At 45.1% G+C, this 27,949-nt stretch overlaps 1 protein-coding gene across 1 annotated transcript; it reads right to left on the reverse strand.

Annotated features, from left to right (window-relative positions):
• Positions 1-751: 751 nt before the first annotated feature.
• LOC125224768 (serine/threonine-protein kinase grp) lies at positions 752-27,949 on the reverse strand. Its single transcript, XM_048128222.1, is given in 8 exon segments — positions 752-1,424; positions 7,201-7,422; positions 15,138-15,327; positions 15,899-16,063; positions 16,144-16,184; positions 16,187-16,368; positions 27,263-27,389; positions 27,808-27,949. Coding segments are annotated over 7 exon segments (1,461 nt in total). The 5' UTR covers positions 27,343-27,389; positions 27,808-27,949; the 3' UTR covers positions 752-843.

A 27,949-nucleotide genomic window follows, 5' to 3' on the forward strand; every position in this document is an offset into this window, starting at 1 on the left:
TGTATGGGATAACGGTCCGACATCCGATATCGGATCGATTATTACATGTATTAGGGCCCGCGCACACGGGCAACTGTTGCCGGCGACTTTTTTGTGGCGACCATGGCCTAGTATGAAAGTGCGCACACGAGGCGACGCAACTTTTCATACAAATACGAAAGTCGCCGAGCAACTGTTGCCTCCGTGTGCGCGGGCCCTTACGAGAAAACAAGCACCTGTTCCAAATTGATAGGCAAAACATACAAATGAGCACTAAAATTTTTCGTTGTTGATTTGACCGATATCACGTGTGATTTAAATATTATTATTGGCAGTTTTATGAAGTACAGTTTATTGATATATGATCCAGACCATAGTTCCCACACGTTAGGGCGATACACGGCTATGCGCGCCAACCTGACTTCAGAACGGCGTCTATGTGACTATCTATTTAATGCGTGATTGCTTGAGGTACAGTTTTCTTCGCTATAGGTACAGTTATTTGGTGCAAATGTTGTGACGATTCAGACATCTCTCACGCCATCCTGACGGACACAATTTACTCTACTTAAATAAATCGCTAGTAGTGGATATAAGAATGAAATTCACGAAATTGAAGAATGGTCGACATTCAAGAAACAGCCCCCTGATAATTTCCCCCAATTCGCCATTTTCGATAATTCGTAGTCTGCATAGCAGCATACGGAGATGATGTTTCGTCCGGTTCAACCTCGTCACTCATATCATAGAAAAAGGGATAGTAAAATACATGTTTAAAAAAGTAAAAACGTTGATTTAATTTATAAAACTTAATACTACGATTCAGGTATCTCTTCGGTCCCTCGATGGCACTACGTGTCAGTATCAGTACGTGTCCATGGGCTCGTCGTCACCGTGGTCTCGCGGCGTGAGCTCGAGCGGCGGCGCCACCAGGTCGGCGGCGGGGCCGGCGGGCGCGGGCGCGGCGAGCGGCGCGAGCGCGGCGCGCAGCTGCAGGAAGCGGCGCTTGAAGGCGAGTCCGCAGCCGCGCGAGCGCCGGAACTCCAGCAGCGTGAGCCCCGGGTCCGCGTCCGCGTCCGCGTCGGCGGGGCGCGCGCGCACGGCCCACGCGCGCATGCGCACGTCGCCGCCGCACTCCACGGCGAGCAGGTGCGGGTAGTGCGGCAGACGGCGCCACGCCATGGCTAGCCGGTCGAGCGCGGCGGTGAGCGCGGCGAGCGCGCGCGCGGGGTCGCCGCGCAGCCACACGCGCGTCATGCGGCGCACGAGGCGCGCCACGACGCCGGGCTGCGTCTGCGTCTGCGTGGCCTGCGTGGGCTGCGACAGCAGTAGGTCGCGCGCGGCGGCGGGCTGCGAGTGCACGAGGAGCGCCACGTCGCCGTCCGGCGAGTCGAGCGGCTCCGGAGCCGAGAGCGCGGCCGGTTGGGAGCACCAGGTGCGGGCGTCTAAAAATAAACAAACACTTGTATACAATGCTGGACAAAATGCATCATACACCGACATATAAAATAAACTTTCTATCATAATTTCTTTGCCCTTAAACTTAACATCACAGTTGTGTTGGAAAACTTTTAGCTAATTTCATGGCGTACAACATACAGACAATAACATAAATATGATTGTACAATTATTGTTTTACATGGGTATAAATATAAATATTAGTACTTTTAGCTCTGGACAAATTTGATCATACAGTAACTAAAATACGAATGAAATGCAATGTAGTAGTGTGTATGGCTTTCATCTGCTTTAGATATTGCTGCTTGTCTCGGAGGAACATTTTCAGGTACAAACTGAAGGTATTTATCTAACCCAAGCTTTTTCCTGTGTGCCTACTAAAGTAGGCAAAGTGGGTATAATTCAGAATAACATTTGATATTTTCTTTGTTTTTCCAAAAACTTCCTTAAATTTTGGCTAGGATTGATAACATGAGACTATGTTAGCCATTGAAGCTACTTAATCCTATGAATCACAACGAACGCATGAAATAGACATTGTTATCATTACATCAAGCAACCAACAGAATATAACTGGTGTACGGAGCACTAGCAGCCCATACATCAATTTGATCCTTCGAGCCGGATGCAAATTGATGCATGGGCTGCTAGTGCTCCGTACACCAGTTATATTCTGTTGGTTGCTTGATGTAATGATAACACTCACTATTGCCGAAACACTTTATTGTCACAAAAATACCTTAAGTATAAAAGCGCGAAATAATGAATGAAAATGCTAATGAGAACACGCGTGATGGGCGGTAATTATGCATGTGAACTGACTCGTATTCTAATGCTTTACGCAATTGTAAGTAATTTCGCTGAGATGGCAATGTGCGGTATGTGGACCGAACAGACATACTAGTATTTTCTTTCAGTCATCTTTATTAAACACATCATATATATTCAGACGGGCGATGGCTGAAAGACAATACCAGTATGTATATCTCATGTGTTTGTTATGATTAATAGGAATGAATAGCTTGAATGGCTAGCATAGTCTCATGTAATCAATCCAAGCCAAAATTTAAGGAAGTTTTTGGAAAAATAAAGAAAATATCAAATGTCATTCTGAATTATACCCACTTTGCCTACTTTAGTAGAGACACAGGAAAAAGCTTGGGTTAGATAAATACCTTCAGTTTCTAACAGAAAATGTTTCTCTGAGACAATCGGCGATATCTAAAGGAGATGAAAGCCATACACACTACTACATTGCATTTCATTCGTATTTTAATTACTGTTTGATCAAATTTGTCCAGAGCCTAAAGTACTGATATTTATACTCATGTAAAAAAATAATTATACGCCATGAAATTAGTTAAAAGTTTTCCAATACAACAGTGATACTAAGTTTAAGGGTAAAATAAATTATGATAGAAAGTTTATTTTATATATCGGTGTATGATGCATTTTGTCCAACACTGTACATATAATAAAATTTACTTTCTCATTCCCCTCTGATAAACATTTAGTATTAATTAAATCTAAATCCAATCATAAAAATAAACGTTAAGTAAAAAAATTTACAGAACGATTACCATGTCATCAATATGCTGGTACAGTCGACTATACTCGGCACGGGAATTCGAGTCCAAAAAATCTACTATGATGTTGCCATTGCAAGAAAATGTATGTAGAATAGTATAATCCTTTTTTTTTAAAGCAAACGCAAAGATAATTTATTTATTGATAATTTCAATCCTTTGAATGAAATATTTAATAGTATTTACTTATTTACATAAATACTAGGACGCCCGAATAAAAACAACATTTTCCATGATTTTTAGTTGCAAAGTTGGTTTTGAGCTTGTATCACTTCAGGTATTAATAACATTTGGTGCTTTATTTTACGGGATGGTAGAAACTCCGATATTGTGATAATTTTTTTTAAAAACTCTTAGTTTAGCAACGAAATAGTGTACATCGCGCGTTATGGTTGTCATGACCGCCATTTTTTTTGACACTTTCTGAATGTTCGAATGTTTTATTTTGTTCCATGGTGATTTCTGCCTTGTTGAGTTTTTGTGTTTTGTTAAGTTTTTGTTTCCAGTTGAGTCATCGTGTGCCTAATTTAATACGCATGGGCAGAAATTGCACTGGTCTGAAAAATGCCATCTTAAGTGCAAAAATTTGTGATTTATTAATTCAATGTCTATTGTTAATTTAAAACAAAGAAAAACACAACATGATGGCAACACCAGTAGCGAATTAACTTCAATTGAATAATAAGTATGATTTTGTATTTGGAGTTTTTTACCTGCTAAATAACAAAAATATTTTATTAAAAGGTTGACGAATCCTGAATAGTATTTTGACAGTGACATTGATGTATCTGTCGTAGCTTTTTTGGACTTGAATTCGAGTGGTTAGATCAGTTACCCAAACGCGTTAGTTCCGCGTAGCACCATTTCCAGTCGCATTGTTCCCCAAACGCGTTAGTTCCGCATCGCGCCGTTTCCAGTCGCATTTTTCCCCACTAGAGTTTGTTGTCGTTCATGTATGTTTCTATTGGCATGTATTGACAGGCGATTCTTTATCTAACAGTTTTTTTTTCTTAATCGTTTATTTTACCAAGAGCATTTACCACTTTGTCGACCTTCGTCCCATAGCATTTTTTTCTATTCGATTGATGTTTCAGACGCAAATATTAACAGTCGCTCTTTTAAATAGGTTGATCAACAAAAAATAGTTACGGAAAATTTATATTTGTCATTGTTTACACAGAAATCAAATCCGAGATTAGATATCCATTAAGGAAACTTAAGATTTAATATGTTAAATTTAATGTTATTGTTTCCTCGACGATGTCAAAACTAGGTAATCGAATAAATTTGTCTCGATAAATGTTACGAACAAATACACCGTGTTTTTATTGAACTCCGTTAACTTTAAGGGCGGCTCCGGATGAAAACCTAACTGCGTGTCGAATTTGATGGAAAACAAAACAAACACGGTGTATCAATGACCAATTTGAAACCATGATTGCAGAGCTGCAGAGTTAGCTTTGCCTGAATTTACGCACAAATTGACTACCTGTCAACTTTCAATCGAGAATTAATCGTAAAATCAATCGATTAAGATACGGATTTAATGAATTTCAATCGTATGTTAGGTCGATTAATTTAATCGCGATTAAATCCATCGTTGACTAATTTTGACGATTTTTTTAATCAATTAATTAGTCGAATAAAAAGTTAATCGATTAATGCCCATCTCTGGCTGTACTATTTCTAATTTCAATTATTCTATGTCATATTTTTTCCTGTCAATATTCGTTCGATATTCATTGTAAATATACCATAATACATCGTTTTTATTAAATCTGGAGTTTCTACGACATAAACCCGTTGTTCCCCGGCAACAGCCAGAGATGGGCATTAATCGTTTAACTTTTTATTCGACTAATTAATTGATTAAAAAAAATCGTCAAAATTAGTCAACGATGGATTTAATCGCGATTAAATTAATCGACCTAACATACGATTGAAATTCATTTAATCCGTATCTTAATCGATTGATTTTACGATTAATTCTCGATTGAAAGTTGACAGATAGTCAATTTGTGCGTAAATTCAGGCAAAGCTAACTCTGCAGCTCTGCAATCATGGTTTCAAATTGGTCATTATTTTTAAAATCAGCATTACCTACCTAAAACCTCTAAAAACAAAAAGATCATGTAATGTTTTGATACACCGTGTTTGTTTTGTTTTCCATCAAATTCGACACGCAGTTAGGTTTTCATCAGGAGCCGCCCTTAAAGTTAACGGAGTTCAATAAAAACACGGTGTATTTGTTCGTAACATTTATCGAGACAAATTTATTCGATTACCTAGTTTTGACATCGTCGAGGAAACAATAACATTAAATTTAACATATTAAATCTTAAGTTTCCTTAATGGATATCTAATCTCGGATTTGATTTCTGTGTAAACAATGACAAATATAAATTTTCCGTAACTATTTTTTGTTGATCAACCTATTTAAAAGAGCGACTGTTAATATTTGCGTCTGAAACATCAATCGAATAGAAAAAAATGCTATGGGACGAAGGTCGACAAGTGGTAAATGCTCTTGGTAAAATAAACGATTAGGAAAAAAAAACTGTTAGATAAAGGATCGCCTGTCAATACATGCCAATAGAAACATACATGAACGACAACAAACTCTAGTGGGGAAAAATGCGACTGGAAACGGCGCGATGCGGAACTAACGCGTTTGGGGAACAATGCGACTGGAAATGGTGCTACGCGGAACTAACGCGTTTGGGTAACTGATCTAACCACTCCTCTGCACGCGAATTCAAGAGTATAAGGAGGCACACTCAATCTCAAAAGATATGTATCAATTTTTTCACCTTATTATTTTTGACGACCGGTCTGGCCTAGCGCGTAGTGACCCTGCCTGCTACGCCGCGGTCCCGGGTTCGAATCCCGGTGGGCATTTATTTGTGTGATGAACGAAGATATTTGTTCCTGAGTCATGGATGTTTTCTATGTATTTAAGTATTTGTATATTATATATATCGTTGTCTGAGTACCTGCAACACAAGCCTCCTTGAGCTTACCGTGGGACTCGGACAATCTGTGTAAGAATGTCCTATAATATTTATTTATTTTATTACAATGCAATAAGGTGAATAAGTGGATACATCTCTTTGTACTCGACTGTACATATATGATAGCAAAATAAAATTCTAATTCTGAATATTGTTATACATATAATAATTCAGCCTAGATAATACGCTTTTATACGCATGATATATTAAATATTTTATTTTCTAATTAACAAAATCTAATTAATAAACAAAAAGAAAATCTTGCACATTTTTTCATATTTCGCATTTAAAAAAATATTTTGCATAAAACAGATAGGCCTTACCATTGTTACCAATGAAATCTTCTTGAACCCGTCGTCGGCGTCGCGCAGTCACGCAGTGCTTGTGCGAGCTCAGTGCTTTGGTAATCTAGCTTTATGAGCTCGAGGTACGTCATGGAGCTAAATCGCCAAAGCACCGCGCCGCACTGTCCGCCCGCACTCGCCGCGGCGATCCTCCGCGTCTACACGTTACGCCTTCAGACTCGCCAAATAGGATTTTATGGAGATAAACATGGTTTTAGTTTCATATGTGTCGGGTTACATTTCTAGGGTTAGAATTTATCTTGAAGTACGCACGGTGAGCGATCGGTGAGGTTGGCGCGCCCCGTGTTGAGGCACGAGGCAGCTCTGAGACTGGGCCACTCAGAGTCACCTAGTACCTGACACGGACCACTCCGCGGTCTCCATATTTATTATCTCACCACATTTTCCAGTCTCGTTTTGTTCTTAGATTATAAAGTTTGTGAATGTACTTTAATCCCCTCAACTATCGTGAGCGTCGATCTCCGTCAGCGGCACACGTAGGGGCTGCCATTTTATACTGAAAACCTGCCACGACGCGAAAATTTAAAATATCGGCGTACCGCCCAAGGAGATAAGGGCATTCATCTACTACGGCCGACAGGAGTGACAGGACACATAAATATAATAATTTAGGTATAGAATAAGACGCCACCAATAGACACAAGGAAGCCACCGACCGAACGAAGCGAAGGCACCACATCTCAGTTCGAACAAAAATGATTCGTTTTCTATGGACCACATACTCGAACGAGTTCTCGATAAATTTATCCGGTTCTGTAATACTAGTGATTATTTAGTAGACAGGTGAGGCGGGCTACTCACCGACACCGGCGCTCCTCTCGGGCAGGTCGTGGCGCTCGCTCAGCCAGGGGTGCTGCAGTAGGCGGTCGAGCGAGGCGCGCCGCGCCGGGTCTACATGCAGCGCGGAGGCGAGCAGCGCGCGCGCGCCCGCCGACAGCTTGCGCCACGGCGTCGCCGCCTCCGAGCCCGCGCTCCACGCCGCGAAGCGCGCGTCAGACGCATGTGCGCGCTCCCAAGGCAACTCTGTATACGATGTCAGAGTCAGCGTCGCTAGTTCAAACGATCGCGTTGCGATAAGTGTTAACCGTACGAGAACAAAAGTATAAAGCCCCATTTAGATGGTACGAGTTTCTCGCCTCGAACGTACGATTATCGAAGTACGAGAAAAAATATCGTATCATGTAAACTATGCGTACGATATCGCACGAGAGGGGGCGATAATCGCCTCGCCTTTGATATCTGTATGTCTCCGTGTAAACAAAACACATATGCGAGAATCGTATGTATACGAGTTTATACGCTACTCAGTCGAAATGAATTCAGTAGAAATCATGTAAAACATGGTGTTTTTATATTTATAGCTACTTCTCAGTAACTGCTAAAACCAAAAATAAATTCGGCTTATTAATATTATACAGTTAATGTTTACCTACTGACATTTTACCCCATATATCTATGGGGCAAAATGCCTACTATAATTTAAAAAAAATGTTATTTATATTCTATGTTTAATAATATCCCAAACCTAATCGCAAGTATCGCAACCAAGATTTTATTAGCTAAGTAACGCTACGGTCGAAATCATTATTTTCCCTATTGTATATTATTGAGACCTTCATAAAATCATTTATAGTGTTTTTAATATTATTGGATACTATTCATCTTAAATTCAAATAAATCCAATGTAAATTATACCCAATATTATAAAAAAGCATATAATATATGTGTTTAAAACTCGTATGACATTATCGTATGCGATAATCGCCTGGCGAGTATCGTACCAAAACGTTTACATTAGTGCGAGAAATAAAAACTCGCATACGAGTATCGTATGCGAGACTCGCCAGGCGATTATCGCCAGGCGAAATAGTTTAGACGGAGAGTAGAATTTTCGGGAGATATTTCCATAAAATTTTTCGACTCGTCTAAACCGGTTCTCGTATGACATTTTTTCTCGAACGTGCGATTATCGCACGAATCGGAGCGAACCGATTTTCATACGAGTTTTGCCTGTCAACTTGCGTGCTTAGTTGCTAATTAATTAATTATAAACACATATTATATTATATGCTTTTTTATAATATTGGGTATAATTTACCTTGGATTTATTTGAATTTAAGTTGAATAGTACCCAATAATATTAAAAACACTATAAATGATTTATGAAGGTCTCAATAATATACAATAGGGAAAATCATGAATTCGCCCGTAGCGTTAACTAGCTAATAAAATCTTGGTTGCGATACTTGCGATTAGGTTTAGGATATTATTAAACAGAATATAAATAACATTTTTTTAAATCATAGTAGGCATTTTGCCCCATAGATATATATTATGGGGTAAAATATCAGTAGGTAAACATTAACTGTATAATATTAATAAGCCGAATTTATTTTTGGTTTTAGCAGTTACTGAGAGGCAGCTATAAATATAAAAACACCATGTTTTACATGATTTCTACTGAATTAATTTCGACTGAGTAGCGTATAAACTCGTATACGATTCTCGCATATGTGTTTTGTTTACACGGAGACATACAAATATCAAAGGCGAGGCGATTATCGCCCCCTCTCGTGCGATATCGTACGCATAGTTTACATGATACGATATTTTTTCTCGTACTTCGATAATCGTACGTTCGAGGCGAGAAACTCGTACCATCTAAATGGGGCTTAAAGGAATAAATGAGCCGGCGTCCTTTGATTTAAAAATGTGTGTCGTATTCGTAATGAGAGAAGACATAATTTTAAGGTATAAAATAAGAAATCGAATAGGGATTCGTCAAGTGCGTAAACTACGCGATCTCTCCGGTCCCACTCATTAGGATATAGGAGTAGCCTGCGATTTGTATGGGGTCTCGAAATTGGATAGTGTAGTAAGTATGTATACGTATTTCTAAGTACTTCCTGGTGAACTAATTTATTTCATTTTATAAGGAGTTACACTGGAGTTTTTTTTTTCGTTTTAAATAACTTAACTACGTTAAACTTGAATACGCTGCTAAAATAAATAAATCGACAGGAACATGCAAATACACAAAGCAGTACTGCAAATTCATTGTAACATTTGTAACACAAAATTAAAATAAACTATAACATAAAAACGTTCTTCCCACGTGTTCCAAGCATTCACCAATAATTTTATTCTCATTTTCTTTCATTAAACTATATTTTACAGCTAAATAATGAAATAATTTCAAATTATTTCATTCCCGACAATAACACCAACTTAACGTATTTAACAACGTAACGTATTTTATAATGATTGATGCTGTGACAAAATAGAATAGGTGCTAATTGGGTCTTTGAATTATTTTAGTTGACGGTACGCGTACGTCCCTTTTAGAAATTAGTAATATGAGAAATTCAAGTAAATTCTATGGATCACATGCGAAAAACTTCAAGAAAATAAAAAAGAACACAAAAGGTAAAATGCACATTCATCAGGCGGTGCGGTGCGGGAGCAGGCGGCGGTCGCAGGCGGCGGTCGCAGGCGGCGGTCGCGGCCGGCGCCGGCAGACGCCGCGCGGCCCGTAACTTCGGTACCATAACTTAGGGCCTCGACACGCCTACAGCTAGGATACCAAAGACACCGGCCGCGCGCTCTCGGCGCACACTCACTACGCATTCCAGTTAGCTGCAGCTACATCACGGAAACAACTCTAATTACATTCATTATTAAACAACAATCAAATCGAGTACACAACTGGCTAAAATCCTACTAGGTAATACTACTTTTACAAAAAGTGAGTCCGATGGCTATTTGTGATCAGTCACCGGGGAGGAAGGCCTGCGAGCGGTCAAGGTTTCTTTTACCAGCGAAGCGGTGGTTTACGAAGCAATTCTTGCGATAGCTTTTTACGAGGGTGGTTTAATCAAAGATCTAGCTGTCTCTTTCGAAACTAGCTCTTAAAAAACCGGTCCCAGGATGAAGAGGCTCGTATAGACGTGAGCCGTAGGCGGGTAGTGTGTATATTTTAGCCAGTAGTGTGTGGGTGTGGGGGTAGGGTGGGGTACAGGGTACAGTGTACGCACCGCCGGCGAGCATGGCGAGCAGCACGAGCGCGGCGGCCCACGTGTCGGCGGGCGGCGCGCGGTAGTGTGTGGGTGTGGGGGTAGGGTGGGGTACAGGGTACAGTGTACGCACCGCCGGCGAGCATGGCGAGCAGCACGAGCGCGGCGGCCCACGTGTCGGCGGGCGGCGCGCGGTAGTGTGTGGGTGTGGGGGTAGGGTGGGGTACAGGGTACAGTGTACGCACCGCCGGCGAGCATGGCGAGCAGCACGAGCGCGGCGGCCCACGTGTCGGCGGGCGGCGCGCGGTAGTGTGTGGGTGTGGGGGTAGGGTGGGGTACAGGGTACAGTGTACGCACCGCCGGCGAGCATGGCGAGCAGCACGAGCGCGGCGGCCCACGTGTCGGCGGGCGGCGCGCGGTAGTGTGTGGGTGTGGGGGTAGGGTGGGGTACAGGGTACAGTGTACGCACCGCCGGCGAGCATGGCGAGCAGCACGAGCGCGGCGGCCCACGTGTCGGCGGGCGGCGCGCGGTAGTGTGTGGGTGTGGGGGTAGGGTGGGGTACAGGGTACAGTGTACGCACCGCCGGCGAGCATGGCGAGCAGCACGAGCGCGGCGGCCCACGTGTCGGCGGGCGGCGCGCGGTAGTGTGTGGGTGTGGGGGTAGGGTGGGGTACAGGGTACAGTGTACGCACCGCCGGCGAGCATGGCGAGCAGCACGAGCGCGGCGGCCCACGTGTCGGCGGGCGGCGCGCGGTAGTGTGTGGGTGTGGGGGTAGGGTGGGGTACAGGGTACAGTGTACGCACCGCCGGCGAGCATGGCGAGCAGCACGAGCGCGGCGGCCCACGTGTCGGCGGGCGGCGCGCGGTAGTGTGTGGGTGTGGGGGTAGGGTGGGGTACAGGGTACAGTGTACGCACCGCCGGCGAGCATGGCGAGCAGCACGAGCGCGGCGGCCCACGTGTCGGCGGGCGGCGCGCGGTAGTGTGTGGGTGTGGGGGTAGGGTGGGGTACAGGGTACAGTGTACGCACCGCCGGCGAGCATGGCGAGCAGCACGAGCGCGGCGGCCCACGTGTCGGCGGGCGGCGCGCGGTAGTGTGTGGGTGTGGGGGTAGGGTGGGGTACAGGGTACAGTGTACGCACCGCCGGCGAGCATGGCGAGCAGCACGAGCGCGGCGGCCCACGTGTCGGCGGGCGGCGCGCGGTAGTGTGTGGGTGTGGGGGTAGGGTGGGGTACAGGGTACAGTGTACGCACCGCCGGCGAGCATGGCGAGCAGCACGAGCGCGGCGGCCCACGTGTCGGCGGGCGGCGCGCGGTAGTGTGTGGGTGTGGGGGTAGGGTGGGGTACAGGGTACAGTGTACGCACCGCCGGCGAGCATGGCGAGCAGCACGAGCGCGGCGGCCCACGTGTCGGCGGGCGGCGCGCGGTAGTGTGTGGGTGTGGGGGTAGGGTGGGGTACAGGGTACAGTGTACGCACCGCCGGCGAGCATGGCGAGCAGCACGAGTGCGGCGGCCCACGTGTCGGCGGGCGGCGCGCGGTAGTGTGTGGGTGTGGGGGTAGGGTGGGGTACAGGGTACAGTGTACGCACCGCCGGCGAGCATGGCGAGCAGCACGAGCGCGGCGGCCCACGTGTCGGCGGGCGGCGCGCGGTAGTGTGTGGGTGTGGGGGTAGGGTGGGGTACAGGGTACAGTGTACGCACCGCCGGCGAGCATGGCGAGCAGCACGAGCGCGGCGGCCCACGTGTCGGCGGGCGGCGCGCGGTAGTGTGTGGGTGTGGGGGTAGGGTGGGGTACAGGGTACAGTGTACGCACCGCCGGCGAGCATGGCGAGCAGCACGAGTGCGGCGGCCCACGTGTCGGCGGGCGGCGCGCGGTAGTGTGTGGGTGTGGGGGTAGGGTGGGGTACAGGGTACAGTGTACGCACCGCCGGCGAGCATGGCGAGCAGCACGAGCGCGGCGGCCCACGTGTCGGCGGGCGGCGCGCGGTAGTGTGTGGGTGTGGGGGTAGGGTGGGGTACAGGGTACAGTGTACGCACCGCCGGCGAGCATGGCGAGCAGCACGAGCGCGGCGGCCCACGTGTCGGCGGGCGGCGCGCGGTAGTGTGTGGGTGTGGGGGTAGGGTGGGGTACAGGGTACAGTGTACGCACCGCCGGCGAGCATGGCGAGCAGCACGAGCGCGGCGGCCCACGTGTCGGCGGGCGGCGCGCGGTAGTGTGTGGGTGTGGGGGTAGGGTGGGGTACAGGGTACAGTGTACGCACCGCCGGCGAGCATGGCGAGCAGCACGAGCGCGGCGGCCCACGTGTCGGCGGGCGGCGCGCGGTAGTGTGTGGGTGTGGGGGTAGGGTGGGGTACAGGGTACAGTGTACGCACCGCCGGCGAGCATGGCGAGCAGCACGAGCGCGGCGGCCCACGTGTCGGCGGGCGGCGCGCGGTAGTGTGTGGGTGTGGGGGTAGGGTGGGGTACAGGGTACAGTGTACGCACCGCCGGCGAGCATGGCGAGCAGCACGAGCGCGGCGGCCCACGTGTCGGCGGGCGGCGCGCGGTAGTGTGTGGGTGTGGGGGTAGGGTGGGGTACAGGGTACAGTGTACGCACCGCCGGCGAGCATGGCGAGCAGCACGAGCGCGGCGGCCCACGTGTCGGCGGGCGGCGCGCGGTAGTGTGTGGGTGTGGGGGTAGGGTGGGGTACAGGGTACAGTGTACGCACCGCCGGCGAGCATGGCGAGCAGCACGAGCGCGGCGGCCCACGTGTCGGCGGGCGGCGCGCGGTAGTGTGTGGGTGTGGGGGTAGGGTGGGGTACAGGGTACAGTGTACGCACCGCCGGCGAGCATGGCGAGCAGCACGAGCGCGGCGGCCCACGTGTCGGCGGGCGGCGCGCGGTAGTGTGTGGGTGTGGGGGTAGGGTGGGGTACAGGGTACAGTGTACGCACCGCCGGCGAGCATGGCGAGCAGCACGAGCGCGGCGGCCCACGTGTCGGCGGGCGGCGCGCGGTAGTGTGTGGGTGTGGGGGTAGGGTGGGGTACAGGGTACAGTGTACGCACCGCCGGCGAGCATGGCGAGCAGCACGAGCGCGGCGGCCCACGTGTCGGCGGGCGGCGCGCGGTAGTGTGTGGGTGTGGGGGTAGGGTGGGGTACAGGGTACAGTGTACGCACCGCCGGCGAGCATGGCGAGCAGCACGAGCGCGGCGGCCCACGTGTCGGCGGGCGGCGCGCGGTAGTGTGTGGGTGTGGGGGTAGGGTGGGGTACAGGGTACAGTGTACGCACCGCCGGCGAGCATGGCGAGCAGCACGAGCGCGGCGGCCCACGTGTCGGCGGGCGGCGCGCGGTAGTGTGTGGGTGTGGGGGTAGGGTGGGGTACAGGGTACAGTGTACGCACCGCCGGCGAGCATGGCGAGCAGCACGAGCGCGGCGGCCCACGTGTCGGCGGGCGGCGCGCGGTAGTGTGTGGGTGTGGGGGTAGGGTGGGGTACAGGGTACAGTGTACGCACCGCCGGCGAGCATGGCGAGCAGCACGAGCGCGGCGGCCCACGTGTCGGCGGGCGGCGCGCGGTAGTGTGTGGGTGTGGGGGTAGGGTGGGGTACAGGGTACAGTGTACGCACCGCCGGCGAGCATGGCGAGCAGCACGAGCGCGGCGGCCCACGTGTCGGCGGGCGGCGCGCGGTAGTGTGTGGGTGTGGGGGTAGGGTGGGGTACAGGGTACAGTGTACGCACCGCCGGCGAGCATGGCGAGCAGCACGAGCGCGGCGGCCCACGTGTCGGCGGGCGGCGCGCGGTAGTGTGTGGGTGTGGGGGTAGGGTGGGGTACAGGGTACAGTGTACGCACCGCCGGCGAGCATGGCGAGCAGCACGAGCGCGGCGGCCCACGTGTCGGCGGGCGGCGCGCGGTAGTGTGTGGGTGTGGGGGTAGGGTGGGGTACAGGGTACAGTGTACGCACCGCCGGCGAGCATGGCGAGCAGCACGAGCGCGGCGGCCCACGTGTCGGCGGGCGGCGCGCGGTAGTGTGTGGGTGTGGGGGTAGGGTGGGGTACAGGGTACAGTGTACGCACCGCCGGCGAGCATGGCGAGCAGCACGAGCGCGGCGGCCCACGTGTCGGCGGGCGGCGCGCGGTAGTGTGTGGGTGTGGGGGTAGGGTGGGGTACAGGGTACAGTGTACGCACCGCCGGCGAGCATGGCGAGCAGCACGAGCGCGGCGGCCCACGTGTCGGCGGGCGGCGCGCGGTAGTGTGTGGGTGTGGGGGTAGGGTGGGGTACAGGGTACAGTGTACGCACCGCCGGCGAGCATGGCGAGCAGCACGAGCGCGGCGGCCCACGTGTCGGCGGGCGGCGCGCGGTAGTGTGTGGGTGTGGGGGTAGGGTGGGGTACAGGGTACAGTGTACGCACCGCCGGCGAGCATGGCGAGCAGCACGAGCGCGGCGGCCCACGTGTCGGCGGGCGGCGCGCGGTAGTGTGTGGGTGTGGGGGTAGGGTGGGGTACAGGGTACAGTGTACGCACCGCCGGCGAGCATGGCGAGCAGCACGAGCGCGGCGGCCCACGTGTCGGCGGGCGGCGCGCGGTAGTGTGTGGGTGTGGGGGTAGGGTGGGGTACAGGGTACAGTGTACGCACCGCCGGCGAGCATGGCGAGCAGCACGAGCGCGGCGGCCCACGTGTCGGCGGGCGGCGCGCGGTAGTGTGTGGGTGTGGGGGTAGGGTGGGGTACAGGGTACAGTGTACGCACCGCCGGCGAGCATGGCGAGCAGCACGAGCGCGGCGGCCCACGTGTCGGCGGGCGGCGCGCGGTAGGGGCGCGCGGCGGCCGCCAGCACCTCGGGCGCGGCGTAGGGCAGCGTGCCGCACACGCGCGCCAGCAGCCGCTCGCGCGCCCCGTGCCGGAACAGCGTCGCCAGACCGAAGTCCGAGATCTTCACCTGCCGCCATATGCACACGGTTATCGACACGTCCGGTGCGAGTGATACGACGGGGGAACGACGATCTTTATGCATATTTTACCCGAAAAAAAATACATATAACCAAAAAAGGACTCGATATCATATGACTACCGAATTCCCCGAGTCATAATATTGGATAACCTATCTACCTGACTTAAACGCGTCTATAGTATTCTAGTTGAACTGGATGTTGTTACGATACGACAATTAAATCTGCAAACACATCACAGAAATCTTTTAATTTGTTTGGATCGACACTTGTTTTTCACGCATTTACGAATTTACCAATCGGTTTATAACTCTAAAAGTAATATTTTGATATTTATCTGTACCGTTCTATGTAATTGACGACTGTTTAAGTGATATGATTAAGTGAACAAATACAGCACTTTCGAGGAAAATTACGTGTGTCACAATTATTAGATCATAATATATTTCACAAAAGTATTAATCATCGACAATATACACTGCATTACTGTAAGCGGACTCTCGTGGCGCGTGCATCCTATGCAGTGTCGACTCAGGAGCTAGGAGTAGTAGCACTAGAAACCTGGTCAGTGTCGTCGAGCAGCACGTTTTCCGGCTTGAGGTCCCGGTGCGCCACGCCGCGCGCGTGCAGGTAGCCGAGCCCCGCCAGCAGCTGCCGCCAGTAGCGCCGCGCCAGCGCCGCGCACATGCCGCGGTCCGGCTCGATGCGGTCGAACAGCTCGCCTCCCTGCGCCCGATCACACTTGTCATTAGGTACTACACGTGTAGAGAGTAGGAAGGGAAGGGGCGATGCCGATGGTGACCGACCTGGGCATACTCGAGGAACATGTAGTGGTGCGGGGCGCGGCGCGCGCGCCGAGGCAGCGCAGCACGTGCGGGTGACGCAGCGCGCGGTGCAGCGCCGCCTCGCGCGCCGCCGCCGCCAGCGCCGCGTCCGAGCCCGCGTCCGCGTCCGCGCCCGCGCCCTCCGCCGCGCGCACCGTCTTCAGCGCCACGCACGCGCCGCTACCGCTGTTCACCAGCAGCCGGACCCTGATCGACCGAACATGCTAAAATAACATTTCTAAACTGTACACGGTGTACGCTTAACCTAAAATAGGTGGTACCTTAAATAACCTACTACATTTTTGAATTAGAATTTTAAAGCGGAATGGCGAATTCTTCGGTGTTTCACGTCAGACATCTAAAATGTTGTATTTTCATTTTCGCGACGTGCCTCTACAGTTTATGCACCCTTTTTCATAATCCTGAGGTTTCAGTCGGAAATATAGACTCGGTCAGCGTTAACTAACTATTTTTATTGTTATTTCCCTACCGAGAGTTGTGTGCGTGTGGACTGAGTGAGCACCTTCCGAAAATAAAAATAAATATGCTGATCATTTAGTAAAAGTTCTAAAACAATTGTAAAACGAATCTCTGAATTTGTAAAAAGATAAATCAAAAGATACAGTCATTAACATGTGCTCACTCAGTTCTCACAAACTACCAACGAAAACAGTGAATGTATTCATTTAACATATAATATTTATATACTAACATTTAGTAAAAAATATGCCAACTTACCTCTAATATAAATTTTAGATCACCTAGTGACGTATTTAATTTTTTACAAATAGTTTCTTATGCTCACTCAATCCTCACACTTTTGAAAAGCCGAATTTTGATGAAAAACATAAGATTTAGACCGCTATTATACACCGTGTTTCCGGTAACACTCAAAACCTCAGACACCCCAACTGATTTTTATTTTTTAAACTCATCTAGAGTATTCATCTTTTAATCTGATGGTTACTTTTTTTAATTGAATTTTTAATTTTCTGTACAGAACTACTTGACTTTTAGCTCTACACTCAATAAAATAATTGCTAACTTCCACCATAAACCATAAAACTATTTATTTGTGTACGTTACTGCAACGACATAAGGTTTACCAATAGACAGCTAAGATGTCATTGTAAAACACTTTAAAGCTTTGTCACAGTAAACTTCAAATTGGACAGGTAATCGCACTCGCAGTAAGCAAATTTAAACCCAATATTCAAAATGACAAGGTTGTAATTAGGTACGAGTTCAATTTGTTATGACTTATGATAAACATTAAGATTAAACTGACAAACAACGTCAAACTCGTAGCGGAAAAAAGAATCGTCCAAGTAACCAGCCAGTATTAATACCCCTAAATACTGAAAAAGGTAAACAACCTCTAGCAATTCGATATACACAATGTTGTCTTACGAGTACAATAGAATAGGCACGTAAAAAATAACTAATAATACAAATTTAAATAAAAATATTACCCCCATCAAGATATAGCTCAATCGATTCTACTCTCGATTCTGAACAAACTGTTTTCAGGTTTTTAGTGTTAAGTGAAACACGGTGTATGTGTATAGTTTAGTAAAAGTGAAATGGGAATTTGTAAAATACAAAACGAACCACTAACGTGTCAGGTTTTTTTATAATAATTTTTTGTAAGTGCTCACTCAGTCCACACGTTTTGAGAAAGTTAAAAATGTAAATATCTTAAGATTTGTAGCACCACACACTCGAAAGTACTTCAACATTTAGTAAACATTTTTACTAAATATCCACCATCTAATATTTTATATTCGTTGTCTGGTTTTAAAGATATTCAGACATAACTTTTCTCATACAAATGTATCATGTAGGGTGACCACACTATGTCGGCTCCTGATTTCTGGTTTCTTACTAGTGATTCTAGTGAAGTATTATATTCTTTGTTTCTTACCAATTATCATTCATGTCCTTTTTAATGCATGAATGTCGATATGGTTATTATCCTGACGTCGATAAAAATTACACAATACACATCATCACTAGGCCAAGAACATAACCTAAAAACAGTTTGCAGATGGAGAATTAATTAATGGTATTAGTTTAATATAAACTATTATCAAAATTGAACGAAACTCCCCAATCTCAATATGGCAATGGGAAGGCGGGGAAAATCAGGAGCCGACATAGTGTGGTCACCCTACATGATACATTTGTATGAGAAAAGTTATGTCTGAATATCTTTAAAACCAGACAACGAATATAAAATATTAGATGGTGGATATTTAGTAAAAATTTCAAAAGTCACTAGGTGATCTAAAATTTATAGAGGTAAGTTGGCATATTTTTTACTAAATGTTAGTCTTCTTCTTCCCCCTACCCTTATCCCACGTTATGTGGGGTCGGTACAACACGTCTTCCTCTTCCATTCTCCTCTATCTTTCGTCATCTCAACACTCACATCTTTCTTCCTCATATCCTCTTTCACACAATCCATCCAGCGTTGTTTGGGTTTACCCCTCCCTCTCCATCCATCAACCTTCATCTCCAACATTCTTTTGCCTATATGACATTCATCCCTCCTCATTACATGACCGAACCACGCCAACCTGCCACTCCTCATCTTTTCCGTTATAGGCGCAACTTTCAAACTTCCCCTAATATACTCATTCCTGATCCGATCCATTCTGGTCACTCCACACATCCATCTCAACATTCTCATTTCCGCTACGTGCACTCTCCTTTCATCCTCCACCTTTGTCGCCCAGCATTAAATGAATACATTCACTGTTTTCGTTGGTAGTTTGTGAGAACTGAGTGAGCACATGTTAATGACTGTATATCTTTTGATTTATCTTTTTACAAATTCAGAGATTCGTTTTACAATTGTTTTAGAACTTTTACTAAATGATCAGCATTTTTTTTTTCGGAAGGTGCTCACTCAATCCACACGCACACCCGAGAGTTAGATTGACTTCTTTAATAAAATGAATCTCCGTCCCGTTGTTGTGAGTGCACAAGTCTTATTCCAGTTCATAAATCACGGGACTCCCATTTACATATTCACGAGCGTCAGGCGGAGCACTTTCCGATCCGCTTTATGGCCAGTTAAATCATAATGAGCTTTTTACTGTTTTTGCAGACACGTTCAAATCTTATTGCAGTAAAAAACTCGGATAAATGTCGACATAGGCGTCTCGGTCTCGGCAAGTTCAAGGACATATCCTCGGTCGAGTACACAACTTTTGAAAGTACTAGGCAGAGGCTAAGTCCTGAATCCTTGTTGCGAGTACCTTGATGTTATGTTTAGAGCTCACGATTAACGATTACCTTCGATTACCTTCATTATCAACACCAACGTCGAATAAGTAGAAAGCAGAATTGTCATTTACGAATTCGTACTTATACCATTTTCATGTACATATTTTTTTAGTGTCGTTCATTTGTTTAGTATTTTCGCTACGTTATTTCAGAAAAGATTTGGCAGTCTATCAATGTAACCCGCAGTTAGTGTCGAAAGTTTACAGTCCGTTACATAAAGAGTCATAGCTTTTCAAGCCTATTTTGGTACATCGCCGAATCTATATTTTTTCAAGTTCTTTTGTCAAGAAGACTTCATGAGTGACAGGGTTTTTAGAAACCTCGGCTAACTACTAAAACCCCAAAAATATGTAGTTCCGTGATCAGTGACCCGTGATAAGGGATTTAACGCTAGCTGTTCCATTACGACCATTACATCATCTTTGGTGAGAGATTTAAGAAATTGAAAATGAGATTCAAATAATGAGAATGACAAGTTTTTGATTAAAAACATCAAGTCGCGGAGCTAAAAATATCTGGCACGACTAGGGTTTGAGATCCGGATATCCGAATTATCCGGATATCCGTTGAATTTGAGATCCGGATCCGAGGTCTCATAGGATCCGGATAAAACGGATAATACGGATCCGTTAAATATGGGTATCTATCCACGCCAGAAAGAATTTTCGAATGAAATTTATGAATTATTTCCTGTATTTTGTCGCCTAAAATGTTTATTCACATTTATTTAATTCAAATACCCCAGAATATCAAGCTAGGTTAGGTTTGGTACATTACGCAATGCGATGAATCCATAAAACGATATGTTAACAAACAAAATAAAATGAACAGTAAACCATTGTTTTTAAAACTGCTTTCGTTTCTAACTGGATACATCCCACACCCACAGGAATAACGATAAATTATTAATTTTCTACAGAGTGGGGCCTGTAACAACGGCGAAGAATTGAACTCTAGGCTATTCTCCTTATACTGATCAACATTTGTTCGGCGACTTTTAAAAATAACTTGTATTTTGATTTTTATCACCCTTGAAAGTTTTTTCTAAGAGGTAATGTATTGCGAATTCTGTTAAGTCTAAAGTGTGACAGACAACGTCAATGACAACAATAATGGCGTACATTGAAGCTAATATTTATTTTGTATGAAAAATTAAAAATTTAAAGACTTCATAATTTTTAAAAGTCACTGAACAAATGTTGATCAGTATAAGAAGAATATCCTACAGTTCAATTCTTCGCTTTTGTTACAGGCCCCACTCTGTATAAAGCAGAAACGATTGCCATGGATATTTTTAAGCACGATTGCATGGATTGCATGGATTTTACGATTGCATGGATTTTTTTTTTTTTTTTATTGATGAATTAGAGATCACGGAAGTAATTAATTATATACGTAAATTTGTTTTATAAGCTGAATCCAGATCCATTTTTTTTGTATTTAATAAGATGAGAGGCATACTAGCAGACAGGTCGCCTGATGGTAAGCGATCACTCCCGCTTATGGAGACCCAAAACACCAGAAGGATTGGAGGTGCGCTGCCAGCCTTAGAGCTTCACTGAAAAGCGACTGGCAAATATCAAATGACATTTTGCACATAAGTTCAGAAAAACAATTGAAAATGGTATATTAATAATGGTAATGGTATGATAACTAAATATGTGTAACATATTTTACACACCTAATACGTGTAACGCAATAAAATTATATTATTTTATCTTATTTCCTACATCTGCAATTTCGCATGGATGTATTTATTGGCTGTGGTTACGGATAGACGCCCCAGTAAAACGGAGGTATTAGTGAACAACACCCATTACCCCATACCCATACCCATTTTCCCTGCATTAGCTTATGTATGTTAAACAAAAATATTGGCCTACTGTTTAATGTTATATGCTGTACTGTACAATGGCAGTGACATTAAAATTGTGTCGCTTAACTTCAAGCTCGGGTAAATCCATTCTGCTTTTTTTGTATAATCATCCTTAAAACCGAATCGATTTACGCGAGTTTGAAGTCAAACGACACAATTGTATGTTTAAAGTTCGTCTAAAAAGTTAATGAAGCAATAATAGACTATATTTATGTCGTTTCGCCAGTTTAAATTATTTTATTTCGGTAACAGTAGCTTTGATTTGACGAAACCCCTATAAAAAGTGACCTTTTCAACACGGATCCGTTTTATCCGAAATATCCGGATATCCGGATCCGGCAAATCTTAAGATCCGAAATATCCGGATCCGAAAAATCGGCGGATCTTGCAAACCCTAGGCACGACAATTGTAGAACCAATGTGCATAAGTTTAGGGGCTTCTAAACAACAACATGACAACAACAACAGCAACATGTAATTGCGGGCGAGTGTACAAATCTCGGTGTCAATGCAGACGCGGCGCCGATATTCCTGCAGCCGAAATACAGCGGCAGTGACCGCGCGGGGTGGATAAACTCTCAAGGATGGCGCGTTTTTGCCGCCGCCGCCGTCGCCGCCGCAGCGCGGTTCCGCCTCGCGCGGACACATCTTGTCTTGTCTCGCACTCGCACCACTTTGAATATTGCTCGACAATAAAACTGATTGTTTGACTCCATGTGCTTGCATGAAGCCAATTGCCTGGTTGACAGAACACGGCTGTTCTCCAGTCGAAGGTGCCTCACAACACAACTCACCAACATGCCAATCGTTGACGCTCCGTAGGTACCAAACGAAAAGTGCATGTTTCTCTCGCACTTATATGGGACAGATTAGTTTGTTTCAATACTGCCTAATAGGCTAAAGGAGGAGGGTAATCTAACAAAAAATATTACGGCGTACGTAATACAACAAATATTAGAACTGCAGAAGACCGTGCCGAATGGAGAGCTTTGAGGTGAGGTGTAGGTACACACACTCGTCGAACCGTGTATATTTACCGAAAAAGACTCGTTGTATATTTACCAACACCAGTTTAACTCATCAGCCCCTCTAGCACAACTTGCCTTGTCGCGCCCGAGTCCATACTTGAAGTCGCGCTTCATGTATGAACTCGCGCGCGACAAGGCAAGTTATGCTACAGGGTTAGCTTTTGATTAGGTGGCTGAATCGCCGTCGTCTAATTAAATGACTCAACAAAACACCCTTGTTCCTCGTAGATAAGATAACCAAGTTTGATAACTGGTTTTGTATGAAGAAAAATAATTCTCCTTAGCTAACTGAGTTATGATTGTTATGAAATAGGATATTTTTTTCTTTGTAGAAAACCATTATTGTATGCAGTTTTCTATGAAGAACTTTTCTTCTTCCTGATTATTTTTTCCTCAAAGAAAACCATTATTGTACGCAGTTTACTACGAGGATTTTTTCTTCTTAGCTTACCCGGTCATGAAAACTGCAAAAAATAATGGTTTTCTACAAGGAAAAAAAATCCCATTTCATAACCGGATAAGTAAAGAAATAATATTCTTCGTAGAAAACTGCAAAAAAATAATGGTTTTCTACGAAGAAAAAAAAATCCTATTTCATAACCCAGCTAAGCTAAGAAGAATTATTTTTCCTCATACAAAACCAGTTATCAAACTTGGTTATCTATGAGGAACAAGGGACAAGACACTCTTCTGAGTGTTGTCAAGGGCGGCTCCAGCTTTGTAATCAGGATCATAAATTTGAATGCCTAGCTTAGGCCACAGGAAGGTCACGTGGTAAATTGTATGGTCAGCCTACGCCCCACGAGGAGGGCCCTAGATACACATTTGTCATGTTTACCTAACCAGAAGTCTGAACTAATAAACTGAAATAAATATCCTACACTAAACAAAAACCATAAAGTTGATATAATGAGAGAGATGGTGCTGCCAAATCAACTAGAACAAAAAATCTATTATTTTGTAGTCTTTTGCTGTTCCCAAGGCAGCACAACATGACTGTTTCATATGTGGGTATTTGTATATTTTATTTGTATTATTATCAGAGGGCGGAATTGCTCATGGCAAAAATCAAACGTCAATCGAGTTGGAACGTTAAATTTTATCGACTATCGATTGAACTGAAATTATCAGTATATTGAGTTGTTTTCGTCGTAAGTAAGACGAGGATACTTCTTTATCCATTTGTTGACTGTTTTTCGTTTTAGATTAACCATTTTTTTCAAACGTTTTTGCAAGAGGACTAGTGACAAAAATGGTATTCAAATGTTATACAATTTACTTTTAATCTAGTCAAAGAGGTCAAAATCAAATAGTCGAATAGCTAATCAGAGGTCAAATAAAGGCAGAAATTATATAAACTCTCAGACCCCAAGGTACCTACACGAAAAACTAATTTGGTTAACAAATAGAAGCTGTCACTCGGTAAGGGCTCCGCGTATTATGATGCTACAGCCTCAAAAATACCGTACCGCTGCTTTTAGGGGAAGTTTTAAGTACTCCGCTACAAAATGTTGGAATAACATACCTCCACCACTACGAATACTAAAGAATAAAGTTCATTTTAAAACAAAGTTACGACAACACTTATTAGAAACTCAGAAAAGAAGTTCTTAAAATGTAACCCCATCTCGCTCACCATTTGTCCTTTATATTTCCACATCATGATTATAATTCTGTTACCGAATAACTAATCATTGTACATTGTAATATCATTCCTATTCTGTTCACATACCTACTTTACTCTTATTGCGTTTAATGAACATTATATACTTGTAATAATATTTTGCTTATTTATTATCTACTCGTACCACAGATGTCATATATACCATAGATCAAGCAAACGTATCTAGTTAGCGTGTCAAATGAACTCAGTGAAATCCACTGAGTTGTCCGTCTTTACTCGCAGCTTGCAGCTTTCGGGCGTCAATTTTTGTAAGTTGAAGTCAACCAAAACATAAAAACCGGCCAAGTGCGAGTCGGGCTCGCGCACAAAGGGTTCCGTAGCAGCAAATATAATAAACCAATAACTTAACCAAAATTACAGTTAAATCAACCTATCTCAAAAACTATAAGAGATACTTTGATCAAACCAAAAATCGTTGAAAGAGTTAATTAGCATGCATCACCTCTATTTTTTTTAGAATTTTATACCCCGTAGTTATAAAAATAGAGGGGGGGGGACATACTTTTTACGACTTTGAGAGCTGATATCTCAAAAACCGTTCACTTTAAGAAAAATGTTTTTTAGAAAACTTTATATCATTTTAAAAGACCTTTCCATTGATACCCCACACGGGTATGTACATCGAAAAAAAATTTTCATCCCTCAGTTACATGTATGGGGGGCCCCACCCCCAATTCTTTTTTTTACTATTTAGTGTCATAATTTTGTAGCGGTTCATACAACACATATTCCCATCAAATTTCATCACTGTAGTACTTATAGTTTCCGAGTAAATCGGCTGTGACAGACGGACAGACGGACAGACGGACAGACGGACATGACGAAACTATAAGGGTTCCGTTTTTGCCATTTTGGCTACGGAACCCTAAAAATGCCTCGTTACGTGATATTCAATTGCAACAACACAAAAATTATGAACAATCAAGAGCCTGAGACATATTTAAAATTACAGGCAAGAATCAACTTCAGTACAAAATTTGACACGCTCGGCCCCTATACAAATATATGAATTTGTTTCTTCTATCTAAATTAAGTTCTGTGACTCGTACACTCTATAAATATAATATATATCGACTTGCGCTGCACTAGGTCGTTCCCTTAGTATTAAGTTTATAAGGTTCTGACGGAAGATCAGCGCTGCGGCTTCCGTAGCATGTATGCTGAGTCAGCGCCTATTCTATACCACAACTGACATTCCACGACCAATACTTCAGTTAAATTAATAAGTGTCCTAATTATTGTATAATGTTATGTTAAGTCTTTTTAGTATTTCGTCTTTCTTTATTTTGTTTTGTGTTGCAAAGCATGTAAGTTTGTGGTTGAATAAAGAATTTATCTATCTATCTATCTAAATTTAAAAGGTGACTGTTTTTATCGATAGCTGAAAATGTCGATAAAATTTAACGTTCCAACTCTATTGACGTTTGATTTTTGCCATGAGCAATTCCGCCCTCTGATTATTATGAACAGGCTTAACCATGGTCACAGACTATCCGAAGCAAATACATAATAGCCTATGATAGAGAGAGCTTATACAATAATATATTATCCGCACAGACAGAATCAAGTATCTATCTATATACTTCTATTCTCTATGTAATGACTGTCAAAGTAAAATGTGTAGTGATAGTGCATAGACTGCCTCTTTGACATATGGTTAAAACATTTTTACCTGTTTTGATAATTTGACCTTGAGGCTGTGGTGTGGTACCTTCTGAACGTGAATATTACTTTATGGTTCTGAGGTACATTTTTTTTTCTAGACTATTTTTATTTTACGGAGTTATATTATGTCTTTAATGATCCGCATACCCAGTGCAGTTTGAGAACGAGCTGAGGGAATATGGACTGAGCTGGAACGAGGCCAAGGCGGTGGCTCAAGATTGAAAGGTGTGGAAGGATCTTGTGGAGGCCCTATGCACCTATGGGGTGCCTTAGGACATACAACAACAACAACAACATACCCAGTGTAAGCCTTCTTGAGCTTACTATTGGATTTGATCTATCTGGGTAAAAAATAAAAATCCTTCAATATTTATTAAATAAGACCTGATTAGATCAGACCCTCTAGCACAACTTGTCTTGTTGAGTCCATACTTCAAGCGCGACTTCAGGTATGGACTCGCGCGCGACAAGTTGTGCTAGAGGGGCTGGTGAACTCCATTCAAGTAACACCTTGGAAAAGGGATGAGGAAGATATTTTAGCATAATCAGGGCCATGTCAAGTTGTCATTATGGGCATGTGATAGAACAATAAAATAACCATTCCGATGCAGTCACGGTTACATATCCTTGCATTCTAGTTAGTATTCATAAAATACTATTATTATCATTATTAGAACATGAATTTTCTTGTATTCATTTAATTTGTTTACCAAAAACATCCTATGGAGCTCCATGTGCATTTGAAACAAGAGTAACAAGACTAGTTTCTTCAGTTCAGAACTCTGATGTGAATTTATTTAGCACACTATTACCGCTAATTTATTTAGTAGAAAACATAGAAACAACAAAAGAATGAAATTATGAAGAAAATTAGTAGACTGGTAACTATGAAAGTGATGCTGCAGATGGCCCAGATTTATTAGAGAATTGTTTGGAAAGGTAAAACAATAGGCTAGTTTCCTACTAGTCAAATCAGATTCTTTTCAAGAACTGTCAAAACGATTTGCTAATATGGAGTTACTATGAAATACTGAGGAGTGGTGTCACGGTCAATTCATTTACTAACTACTGTCCATATTTTTCTTCTAATTATGTGGTGCTTTATTTCGTGCACTGCATAAAATATTATATTTGAAATATAAGAAACTAGCCTATTCTAATCACGCACCTATACTCCTTCCTCCAGTATAAAAACTGTGCAGTTAATGCTATATTGAGGAGTACTCTGGTATTTTTTGATGACTGCATGGTTATACTAATGGAGTCTCCTTAGACATAGTAATATGTAGAATATAGTAGTATCTCTTAACCTATACATATATGTATATAACATGATATACCTTTCATATATATCATCTTATTTCGATTTTGAAATTATATACCTGCTAAACATTACAACAATAAACATTCATGTTTATAACAAAACATTTCCATACATAACAAACATATTTCCAAGCTAGGCGTGAGATACAGGTAGGTATTTAACCTAAAGGAAGGCGTGCGGGACACAATGTAGGTGCGGCAAGAAATAAAGTCAGAAATGAAGCGAGTACTCACTCTCCATAGGCGCCCTCGCCCAGCACCTGCGCCACGAGCCAGCCCTCCACGAACTCGCCGCCCGCCGGCTCGGCGGCCATGTCAGCTCGCGTGCGGCGCGCGCCGTGGCCGCGGCTCGGCTCGGCTCCTGCAACACGCGTCAGCTGTCGGTACACCACGCCCCGGCGGCCGGCGACCCGGCGGCCCCATCGGCCGACCACGCCGCCGCCCGCCGGGGTGTGCCAGCGGACCATTTTTTTCTCGAGCGAAAGACCATAATGATTACAGAATTTCCAAAAATAAGACCGAATCGAAATCCGCAGTCGTCGTTAGACCCCGGGGCCGGTATCTACGTGTAAATCGAGCGTTTCGAAGATGGTAAATGGCGGAGGGCACGTGGAGATCGGCGAACAAAGCGAGCGCCGCCGACGGCGATGTTACCTTCCCACCTCGTCCGATAACGGTAATCGCTCGCCCGAAAACGTCGATATCCCGGTATAAACGATGGATTAAAAACGTTAAAAGTGTTCGGAAGATTTTAATGATTATGAATATTCAGCACTAACCGTTTAACGACTACACCATTTTGCCATTTTCCTCCCAGGGATCGTTCGCCAATCGCTGACCGCGCCATCGTTCGAGCTCGATCGGCATTTTTTCGGACAAAAAGATCAATGGCTGACGAGCGTTCTGAACATCTTTTAAAAT

The sequence above is a fragment of the Leguminivora glycinivorella genome, chromosome 1 (assembly GCF_023078275.1).
Source record: "Leguminivora glycinivorella isolate SPB_JAAS2020 chromosome 1, LegGlyc_1.1, whole genome shotgun sequence".
NCBI lineage: Eukaryota > Metazoa > Arthropoda > Insecta > Lepidoptera > Tortricidae > Leguminivora > Leguminivora glycinivorella.